Raw genomic sequence first — 12,192 nt, 5'->3', positions numbered from 1 at the left:
ACTTGTTCAGTCATATTCTGTCCTGTTTCAGCTAACACCAGTTCCTCCGTTCTCCATTTTGTGAAGTGCAGCCAGTCTGAATGAGGCCATGGTGCAGGGAAGTAAAAGAAGTTTGCACTTCCTGTTCTTTCCGTATCTTCCTAGCTACAATCACACTAAGTGTAGGAGTACTTATTTATTTTAGTTGTTTTCAATCCTGTTAAGATATCCAAAATGAAGTGTAAGTGCAATATTTAAAAGGTTGTGAAAAAACAAATAAGACTGACAAAAAATGAGCTGGGATGGGGAACAGTCCTTACCCTGTTCCTCTAGCCATTCTTCACGTTCAAACTACTTTTGAATTTCAACATCCTGTTATGGAACTTTATGGTGCCAATATCTGAGTTTGGCAGATCTTTCAAATATCAGAAAGGAAGATAGCACAAATGGAGGAAGGTGAAATGGAATCAATCCTCAACTAATTTCTTCCAGCTGCTCTCTCCCATTCTTGGAAGACGTGAAGATCTCTCAGGGAAGTCAAAGAAAAGGAATAGCTACAAGTCGCGATTCTTTATAAAAATATATTTCATAGCGCACGCACGCACCCCCCCAAAATGCTAATAGTTCCATCTGTACCTCCTCACCTTACTTAAATTCACAGCCCTAAAACAAATCTAAGGAAAACAAACATAGACTAGCTGCCCAGGTGATACATATTCAGATCTGCTGGATAGCTTCTGAGAAAACCTGAGCTTTTGTTATATAAGGTAAAGGTAAAGGTTCCCCCGCACATGCGTGCTAGTCGTTTCCGACTCTAGGGGCTGGTGCTCATCTCCGTTTCAAAGCCGAAGAGCCAGCGCTTGTCCGAGGACGTCTCCGTGGTCATGTGGCCAGCATGACTAGACGCCAAAGGTGTACGGAACGCTGTTACCTTCCCACCGTAGTGGTCCCTATTTTTCTACTTGCATTTTTACGTGCTTTCAAACTGCTAGGTTGGCAGAAGCTGGGACGAGTAACAGGCGCTCACTCTATTATGCGGCACTTGGGATTCGACCCACCAAACTGCCGACCTTCTGATCGACAAGCTCAGCGTCCTAACCCACTGAGCCACCACATCCCTATAGCAGATTATAGGTTATCCCTATAACCTATAATCTGGAAGATAGCTTTTTTTCCCTTAAGGAACCCCTTACATCTATTTTCCCCCCTCTTTATAAATGTTTTGTTATCTCTGGAAACGTTTACCTATAATTTTCATCAGCATGGGACGAGTAACAGGAGCTCACTCTGTTACGCGGCACTCGGGATTCGACCCGCCAAACTGCCGACCTTCTGATCGACAAGCTCAGCATCCTAACCCACTGAGCCACCTTTTGTTATATGAACATAGCTAAAATACCACCAGTAATCTGAATCAGGATCATGTTGAAAGCTAAGCCAAAATGTCAACCTACAGAAGGGATTCACTTTCCGATTAAGCAAGATGACACACATATTCTTGCTCCTGAAGTCACAAAAACTGAATCAATCTATTTTCACTGAGTTGGGGGTTTTCCTTACTTTGGGGGGTTCCAGGAGCAGTTCGTGGAAAGATGCAAGTCGTGCTTTTATGGCTTCTAATACACTTTTATTGACCGAGTATGTTGAGTGGCTCATACCTGGAGGGCAAATCTCTATGTGACCTTCAAATCTGTAACACGTACATAAAAAGAAAAATGTTTGCCTGTTAATTCAGCAAGCAAGGCTACTGAAATATTAATTCTGCTACCATCAGCATTATCAAGCATAAGTGTTTTCAACTGCAAATTCAAATAATCTTTTCATCTACAGAAAATAACTACTCACCACAACGTAAGAACTGTTCAATCTTTTCTAGAGACCCAAAGGAATATTTCAGACAATGAAGCTGAAAGCTTTATTGCGTTATATAGTGTTTATTGGCTATTCCAAAGAGTAGGTTAATGCTTAACATAATTCATATTTTTAGCAATGTATTCCACTCTTGATTAATTCGTTCCATTGTCATGGAAGAAGTGTACATTAATATTAGTTTGAAAATATGTATGGCAACTTGCATATAACAGGCTCGCTACCATAAAGCACTGCTGTATTATGAACAAGAAATCTGTGGCTGTATTCAAAATAACTGGCTCAGTACCAGGATGAACAGAAGACCTGTTATCACTATCAATGCGAACTTCAGATTTTACTTGTTCATTCCCTTCTGATAGCTGGAATCGAAAGATCAGATAAAAATTATCAGAAAAATATTGATTCAGAATATGTCCATGTACATAAGAGTATATCACTGTATCTGAGAAAAGATAAGCAAATATAACCATAACCTACTAGCTACTAAAAATTGTTAAGAGTATCATTAGGTAAAGATAAAAAATTAACTTACGTTGGCCGTCTGGTTTCCAGTAAAGTCAGTAATATCTGAATTGCACTGACTATTGCAGATTCGTTTTTCTCTTTATTAAAAATATTTGATAGCAGCTGTTCTATAATTTCTTGTCTATAATAAAAGGATAATGCTTGAAAATATACCTTTCAGTACGTAGATAGTTTCAAAGAAAATCTTTGCAATTTATTTTGAAAAGCTCTTTATATAAAATCTAGGCAATTATCTTTACTTCAAATCTAATTCTTATAGTTGCAGGAGAAAATTTTGTAGATCTGGGTTCTTACTTTTGTGGTATAAACAGTCCTCGACTTATGACCACAACCGGGATCAGGACTTCCATCGCTAAGTGAGGTGGTTGTTAAGTGAGTTGCACCCAATATTATGACATTTTTGGCTGCACTCGTTAAGCAAATCACTGCAGTTGTTAAGTGAATTACACAGTTGTTAAGTGAATCTAGCTTCCTCCATTGACTTTGCTTGTCAGAAGACAGCTAGGAAAGTCACAAATGGTGTTCGTATCATCTGGGGGTGGGTGGGTGGGTTGCAATCATCAAAAATAAACGTCAGTTGCCAAGTACCAGAATTTTGAACATGGGGATGCTGAGATGATTGTAAGTGTGAAGACCAGTTGTAAGTCACTTTTTTCAACGTCATTGTAACTTTGAATGGTCACTAAACAAGTGGTTGTAAGTTGGACTACCTGTACTTTGATATATAAACAAGACAATTTAAGCCTATATTAACAGTGTGTCCAGGCAACCAAATCCTTTTTCTACATCTCTAAATGTAACACAAATTATTACTCTCTTGGAAAGGTTTAACCTTATTTAATACATTTTTTGAATAAAATCTGTGGGTTATACTCTATTATTACAATTATTACTATTACACATAAAATGTGTGAGTCACCTGTTTAAAAATGTACATTGTTATAAATACAAAAGCTCAGGTCAGATAAATTACTGTCACGTTTTGACATTATATTTATTTTTACTTAAGGTGGCCATCCATCTTATGCAAATAACTCTGAGTGGCTCACAATAACAGAATAAAAAAACCACATGAATACAAATATAAGAAAGCATAATGAACAACAAATTAAAAGTATAAAAAAACAAGGCACCTTATTCAGAGATAAATTCACCTATGTCAGGCTTCACTAACAACCTGCCCCTAATCCAGGGGTAGGCAACCTCAGCTCTTTTATGACTCATGGACTTCAACTCCCAGAATTCCTGAGCCGGCTCAGAAATTAGAGCCTGCCCTAATCCCTCTGGCTTTACATAGCCTTTCAGGAGGCCATGAGATCAGGACCATGTGGACGGGAGAGGGGAAGGGATGCTATTCCAATGCAAAACGTACATCTCTTGGTTTCCACAAGACGCCACTGATTCATTAACAGGAATTGAGGAGTGGGCTTTATGCCACCTTGCTCCATCTGGCGGGAGACAGTGGTTCCACAAGTAAATTGGCCATGTATCATGTAGAGCTTTAAAGGCAATAACTAGTGCTTTGATTGGTATCCTGAAGCATAATGGAAAGAAGTGGCGCTAAGGCAGCAAAGACATTACATAAGTGAATGAATGAATTCACTTCATGTGTCTTGAATTACTTTTCTAAGCAGTTCTGCAGTGGGACTATCATATTTGCTATTTGGAGTGCTAAAGATTTTGTTCTTATTTATTTACTGCTTGCTACAACTTATATGGACACTCTTACTGTTATTAATATCTTCACTCTTCCTAGTAGAAGAAATACATTTAAATTTTCAAAATCCATAGACCTCCGTTCATTCCGCCGGGACCTGAAGACCTGGCTCTTCGAGCTCTCTGGCCCAGGCTGAGGATTAATCTTTTTAACTGGGGTTTTACTTATACAGGGATAAATTTAATTTTTTTAAAACTTGTTTTTAACTTTTGTATTTTGGTTTTTAATTACCCTGTAAACTGCCCTGAGTCCTTTGGGAAAGGGCGGTATATAAATGTAATAAATAAATAAATAAATAAATAAATAAATAAATAAATAAACAAACAAACAAACAAACAAACATGCTTATTTTAAAAGTAAAGTAATATCTTTACACCAACCTACTTTTCTAGTGTTGCAAGCAGTGGATCTGGTTCAGAACTGTTCTGTACTTGTAGCATCTGGTCTCTACTCAAGCGTATAATTTCACAAAGTGACTGGGATGCATTTGACTGTCTCTAAAGAACAAGAGAGAATTTATAAAGGAAAAAGAAACCTAAACAATTTTATTTGCTAGTTAATACCAGAAACAATTTAACACAGATTCACTATTTTCTACAAGGCACAATTACACTTCATCAAGTCAGTGGATTAATATGTTTCCTCAGTCCTATAACTGCAGAATTTTAATGTTTTGTTATAATTAAGTATATAATAAGGAAGAAAATTTAAACTGTGTAAGCAGAATACAAATAAACTAATATTTAAAACTAAATATGAATTATAAAACATCTTCCTTACATCTTCATCTTGAGAAGGATGCACGATTTCCACAAGCCGCTGAATAATTTTCTCTTCATTTAACCACTGTGGAGACATGGGTTTGTTTTTTTTATTAAAAAAAATCACCTTCCAGAATTAAGACTAAATGTAATTATTATATAATCCACCCACTGGTGCTATTTAACACTCAAGTGCATTCCCAGAAATTCTAAGATATTCAACATTTGCAGAAAGGAAACTACAAGTACTATCAGTGACTGTCACATGCTATGTATTTACTTTGTTATGCAATGATATCATGAATATAGCTCATTCTTATGTACCTTTGTAACAAGATAATTATTTAAGAATAACTATTTTCTAGTTATGCAAGCCTGGATAACTAAATCAGCAGTCCAAATAACTACCTTTCTCAGTAAGTCAAGCCTGTCAGATGATAAGGATACACATTATTGTTTTTACATTTTTTGTGCAGAGTTTTGTGGTCAGGTTGGTATTACCTTTTCAATACATTGTCAACAAACCACCAACATAGCTAAGCTGCACTCTGTTCTCACTTAATACAGCAAAAAGGGTTTTAAAGGAAAAGTTGGATATCAAAAATAAAAACAAGACACAAATAACTATAGGTGTATAAGGGATAAAATATACAGGATTTGGAAGAGATATGAGATATGGAAAAAAATACACAGATGGGGATGCAGAGTCAGAAGAAAATGTTTAGTATGACCTGAAATGACTAAACGAGAAATTATTCAAAGGCCTATGAAGGAAGTAATAAGAACAGATGGGAATGCACCAAAAAGCTTAAATAAATTTAATCTTATTGCAGAAATCAAGATAATATTGCCTTATTTACAACAGCAATTCTTGGGAGAACCCTACATGCATTCTGAAAGTTTTGATATGCAACCTAATTTTAAATTTGCACAATTTACTCCAACCTCTGTAAGAAGTAAATGTAGCATCATGAGTTCTTTTCTCTTCCTTGTATTTCTTTTTGCTTTGTTTGCCACTATAAATCATAAAGAGTTTGAAGAATGTGAAACAGTAATTGTTGTTAACTTTAAGTGACCTAATAAATGTATTATTCAGATATGGATTTTGAAATATGAAAACCAACTACTTACATTTAATACTTCTTGCCTTGGCTGTGGAGGTTCTATGCACGTCAGTAGCCTGAGTAGTAAGTCCATAATAGCAGAGGTTCCTATGTGCTTTATTATGAGATCTACAAAATCATGCTTTTTCTTTAAGAAATCCACAATCTGGAAAAAGTAAAAATATGAACAAATATTAACAGAATGTTCTAAAACATTTTGAATCCAACAAAGCATAACAAGAAGATTCTGAAGAAATTGCTGTTATCAATTTATAAATTATTGAATTTACTGAACAAGTTCATTATAATGTTGAATATATCACGATGGATATTCTTTACTAAATACTGTTGTGAGGTATCTTGTACATACCCAAAATGTCAAGTTTATTTTTTCTAGTCCCCATGCTCCCTATTTTGTCTTTTTTCTAAGCAGGAAGAACATTTAAAATAAAGCAGTAGATTACAGACACTTGGTATTTTTAAAAAATCATATTCGCTAAAAATGTTTTACTGTAACTAGCTTATGAGACTGGCAAATTTTAAAATAATAGAAAATACGTGTACCACAGTGGCACACAAGATATTTATGAGTGAAGGAGAATAGGACAAGAAAATTTTGCTGATGATGTTACCTAGTTTGATAATGAAACATGGAGAAATAATATTACAACAAGCTTGGAGAACAAACCACAGTCAAAAACAGGCAAATTTTTCAAATTGAAAAATATAGTAAAGGCTCTTATGATTAATTCCAAATCCATATATGTATATATGTGGATCATTCAAGTCTATTAGGTACAGAACAGTGCTCAGACCTTAAAAAATGACTCCTATTGATTCAGTTAAAGCAACACGACTCTATCAAACATATAAATACAGAAATATATCTCCACACAGTATTACAAAGGGACAACACAAGACAGACTCTCAAACATGAAGATTCAAAAAGAAAATAAAAGTTGAAGCACAATGGTTCAAAGACAGTTAAAAGCAATGTATCGGAAATACCTGTTCTGGTTTTCTGCTAATAAGAATACTCAGCACCTTGCTGAAGAAACTGGCCAATAATGGATTTAGAGGGGGCTCATTTAGAAGAAAACTGTACAGTTTTATTAGTAATGATTCCTCTTCACCCAGTCTATCATTGATCTGTGAAACATCTGAAGTGAGCAGCTCACAAGATATATTTGGATATCTAAAAGAAAATAGTTGAGGTTTTATTTTACTAGAATTACAAACCCATAAATATAAAAAAGACATGCATTATTATTTTGCAGCCTGTTAAATTCTGAACTAACCCAGCCAACTTTCACAATCTGTGTAGGTTCCGTAGACTTCGTCCATTTGAGAATAGCATTTCAATGAAGCTACTTTAGATGGTTCTTCAATTGTATGTGCGCTGTATGTACACAGACGTTATTTATACAAACAATATAAAGTATCCTTATCATCATCAGATCTAGCCCTGACACAAACCTGAACTTCTGGAGCTGACCAAAAGCAAAAGTTGAGAATAAAAAAAAAAGCAGTGTAACAATATACAGGTCTCCAAGGATATATACAGCATCAGTTTAGAAAGAGTAAACTGCATTCAGAAAGCCTCTAAAGTTGCAGCTGGGCAATGTAGCAATCCCAGCGCTTCCCTATATGGTGTTCATGCACCATGGCAGAAGAATGGGAACAAATACAAGACAGAGCCACTTAGAGGGACACCTCCAGTAGGCAAAAATCAGCAACAGGAACCACAGCAGGCTGTAGGGCTTACAAGGGCCAAGCAAGAAGCCCTTTCGCAGCTGTTATGAGATGTAGTAAGAAGCACTCCCCTGAGCAATCAGGAATGCCAATTTAACAATCAGCTCTCAAGGCATGACAGAAAAATCTATTTTGATTACTGCTCCACATGCCAGGGAGCTCACAAAAACCTCCATAATTATTAGAATTTTTACAATTAGGATCCAAATGGTCACTGGGTGTGACGTATAATTACAACCAACTTGTCAGGAGCAAACAACTAGACCACAGGTGTGCCGCATGCGGCTCTTTCAGCCGTCTCCTGCGGCTCCCAGTCCTCTGCCATGTGCAGTCCAAAAAAAAAAAGTGGGACTAAAAAAGTTCAACCAATCAATTTAAATATGCAGGGTAGGTGCATCTCTCGCCTTGGTTCCACTATTCAGTCAAACCCTGTTCTGCGCATGCGCGCATGTACACACATTTTTTTGCGGCTCCCAGTTTTTCCTTTTGTGAGGGAAACGGTTCCGAGTGGCTCTTTCAATGTTTCAGGTTGCTGACCCCTGAACTAGACCTACACATGTAGAGTTCAAACTAATTACTTTGTTGTTCTCTGCCTATTACACAAGAATCTCCTCAGATTGACAGCTTTAGTCTGGGAACAACCACATGAGGCTCTAGGCACGGGTGTCAAACTGCCGGCCTATGGGCCGGATGCGTCAGGCTGAAACCGTGCCCACCCCATTGCCGGCAATGGGAAAAAAAGTCACGGTATGTCACAACACGTAGTGACATTGTGAGTTTGACACCCCTGCTCTAAGGCATTCAAGGGGAAGGGGGGGGGCAGACCTAGTTTTCTTTTGTGTTTATATAGCAAGTCCAGGTTGATTCCTTGCCTGAGCCTTTCTCCCAACAGGGATGGTTGCTCTCCAACAGAGCCACAAATATAGTTGGGGGGAAAATGGACCGTCTGTTTCTGAAAAATTAGGAAATAGAGATGGCTATGCGCTTCTGGAAGAAGAGATTGTTGGAAGGTAAAATCAATCGTATGTCTCATTTTCCCCATTATGTTTTTCTGCAGCAACAAAAAGTCGCTGAAGATCTGATTATAGGAGTTATAGAAGTTCACATGCGGGTTATCTCACACTTAGAATACTACTACAATATGCTTTTTACAAGGTTGCCTATACAGAGAAATGTGGAACCTTCAGCTGATGCAAAAGACAGCAGCTAGGTTACTGTGTGGGGCTGTGGACCCTACAAGTTACTCGTCTGTTGAAGCAAATATGCACCAATTACCAGTCACCTGTTGAGCAGTTCAAAGTTTTGATTTTGATGCATAAGGCTCTAAACTAGGAGCATAATTTAAGATTCTACCAAGACCTGTAAAGCCTGTACTTTGAAATATTTTCATTTATCATATTCATAAAGTTTCTCAAATTACATTTTTGGGGATGCCCTATCTTTTCGCCAAGTCCCTGCATGAACTGTTGTATATGGCTGGTTACATTTTTGTTTTCCTTCATCCCTTCATCATTTTTAACTGAATTTATTAATTTTATATTGCTTTTACATTTGCCTTTTATCAGTATTAATATTAGTAATAACTAATATTACAATAATAATATTAGTAATATTAATAAAATATCCAATATTTTATTAGAAATGCTGATTGTAAATCACTTTAAGTAAGATTTTATGGCCCCTGGGACACATCCGGCCCTTTGGCTCTCCCTGTCCTGCCTTTGTGAGATCAATCAGAAATTAGCAATCAAATGTAAGTAAGTGCACACCGCACACGCAACTGAGCAGAATTTAGGTTCAGCCTATCGGTTCGGCCTCCGTAACGATCCCATTTGTCATGTGGCCCCTTGGGAAAATTAAGTGCTCACCCCTGAATAAGATGAGGCAATGTACAAATTTTACTAGGAACAGTATTTTTGTTGATTCGATTATTTTTATTTGATATGATCTTAGAAAGTTGTGAAAGGGAAGATTTTTTTTTTGAGAGTATCTGTCTTAGCAGTCAACCCACACTTCCCTAAAATTAGTAGCATGCTAAATCAGTCTCCAGCTTTTAGATTTAAACATATTTCTTACTTGTATCTGATCTTTTCATCCATGTCTTGAGGTGGCTCTTCTATAATGAATGATACTAGATTTTCCAGACATTCCGATTTCAAAAGAAATTCTATAAGTTTGCGATTTTGAGCTTTACACTCTTGTAACACATCTTCTTCATCCATCAGTTCCTTCAGTGTTACATCTTCTTTCTCTAGAAGTGTGTCTATATGGGATGATGAATGAAGATCAAATTTCCAAAACATGCTGGTCTAGAGAAAGGGGGGAAAAAATCACAGAACTTTAATTAATGGAGAGGTTTCTTTTTTTTTAAACTGCTTAAGAAAGCCATTCCACTACCACCACCACCCTGTTCTCAATTTGTATGCAAAAGGAACTGAAAAAGCAAGAAACCACAGTAGCCAAGAACAAGCTACTGTTATATAAAAAAAATAGAATGCAAGGAAGAAAAATGCTACTAGTATTAAGAGTGCCTTAAATGATAAGCCAATGTCTTTAATATATCAATATAGTGATTAGTCATCACATGATTTTAATATGAAATAGTTCACGTGTTAATGCAACAACAGGAAAAAAAGTATTTATTGACTCAGAAATTTGATTTTACGCTATTTTAGCATGTACTTGCCCTTTTTACTCAAAGCCTGATTCCAACAACGGTCAACTCGGGAAATTGCTATACACAAATTAATCTAACCCTATTGCTGGTCCACATTGCCATTCTTAAGTGTCCATGAATTTTCTCGTATTTTTCTCTGCAGACATTATTTGCAAAAATAATGAAGTCCTTCGCTGTTTGAATAAAATCTGGATGTCCTCTGGAGTTTGCAAAGCTCATCAGCACCAACAATCAGAACAAACCATTAATACTACATCTGTTAGGCCTCACACTGAGTCCATATTCTCTTTCTATTGTTACCAGTGTAAATTTATTTGATGAAGAAAAGGTTTAAAAATGTGTTGTTCTATATAGATTATTAGGGAAATATTTATTATTTCCTGAATAAATCAATACTGCCTCAATATTGATAAAAATTAAGAAGTGTCAAGGAAATGAGGGCCAGAGTTAAAATCCTTTCATAATTTCTTAAAAATCAGGGCCCAATTATTTGTTTAAAAAAAACTTTTTTTTACTCTTGCATTTCAAATGGTATCATTAAACATTCACCCCAATCTGGATCTTTTAGATGCTCAACCGACTACAATTTCCATTATCCAAACCCCAGCTACACTGACTGAGGCTGATAGGAGTTAGACCAAAATACAGACCGTCAGGCTCAGAGAGTGGATTAAAGATAAATTAGTATAAGGGTACATTAGAAGAATTTTATTTTACTGGTAAAACAGGAAATAGCTAGATGATTCTCTGTATATTAATTTAGAATTTCAAAATGCTCAGCATTTTTATATCCATCATTTAGTAAGTTAGTAATTTCCTAAAGCAGGATAATGGCAACCACCAATTAAGTACATCATGAAGATATTATGTGCTCATCTTATCAAACTGCAATGAATTAACATCATACAATAAATTCTGGCTGTTTCATTTTAAGACTACAACAGAGAGAACAAAAGTTTCATGTACAGCCAATTCTGCATTGTTTTGAATTAAATACTAGCAATCTTCAATTAAGCGCATGTATGATAATTTAATCATAGGAAGAGAACTATACACATTTTGATTTTTGTGAAGGAAGCTAGCTATCAAAGCCAATCATGTATTGTTGGCCCATACTTCACTGAAGTGGTCTTTTTAAAATAGACTGCAATCCTCTAAATAGATACACCTGGAATTGAATTCAGTGAAACCAATAAAGCTTACTTCTAAATGTAGATCCTTAGCATTACGGTAACAAACAATATCTAGCAGACATACAAGAAGGGGACCAAAAGAATAATACAGGATTTGACACTGGATTTTTAAAAGTAAGTACAGAGCTATAAGTAGTTAAGCCAATTTCTGGCTTGGTTGCCTCTTGCAGTATGACCCCTACCCAATAAAGTACCACCTGCTTTTGGTATCAACCTAATCATTGTAAGATTAAAAGGGTAGAAGAATAACCAATGAATTAATATATTAGTACTTTTGCAGATTTAAGTTGTATATATAAAAATATATTTTACACAATGGAAATCAAACATTGGCTTATTTATCAGGCGACTGCTACCACTCATTCTTAACATATGAAGCAATTCTGCCCTATATCCTACTAAAAAAATGATTTCCAGATTTCAGCTCTTCTCAAAGAATTCCAAATCTTTGTGTGAAAAATCTCTGTGCATTCAACTTATAGCCCAATGAACATTTAGAAATGTTCATTTCCATTTCTTTCAAGAAAATGGAATTTAGTATCAAAACATGTGTACCTCATGGTGCATGGAATTCTACAATATATAAGACCCACTGATTTCTAATAGTAGTCAG

General features: G+C 36.0%; 1 protein-coding gene across 8 annotated transcripts in view; it reads right to left on the bottom strand.

Annotated features, from left to right (window-relative positions):
* The window catches only part of PPP6R3 (protein phosphatase 6 regulatory subunit 3), a 68,249-nt gene that overhangs the window by 29,248 nt on the left and 26,809 nt on the right, over positions 1–12,192 (bottom strand). For all 8 annotated transcript variants that reach the window (XM_083348963.1, XM_083348964.1, XM_083348966.1 and 5 more), the window contains 7 exons: positions 9,786–10,018; positions 6,966–7,152; positions 5,986–6,123; positions 4,874–4,939; positions 4,478–4,590; positions 2,384–2,497; positions 1,540–1,669 (listed from right to left, as the gene is read on the bottom strand). In XM_083348963.1, the coding sequence (XP_083205089.1) occupies positions 1,540–1,669; positions 2,384–2,497; positions 4,478–4,590; positions 4,874–4,939; positions 5,986–6,123; positions 6,966–7,152; positions 9,786–10,012 (975 nt within the window). In that variant the 5' untranslated portion in view covers positions 10,013–10,018. The remainder of the gene's footprint in view (positions 1–1,539; positions 1,670–2,383; positions 2,498–4,477; positions 4,591–4,873; positions 4,940–5,985; positions 6,124–6,965; positions 7,153–9,785; positions 10,019–12,192) is intronic.

This window comes from Vipera ursinii (assembly GCF_947247035.1).
Source record: "Vipera ursinii genome assembly, chromosome: 1".
NCBI classification, from domain to species: domain Eukaryota; kingdom Metazoa; phylum Chordata; class Lepidosauria; order Squamata; family Viperidae; genus Vipera; species Vipera ursinii.
Note: the sequence above shows the minus strand (reverse complement) of the source record. Positions and strands in the feature narration are given on the sequence as shown.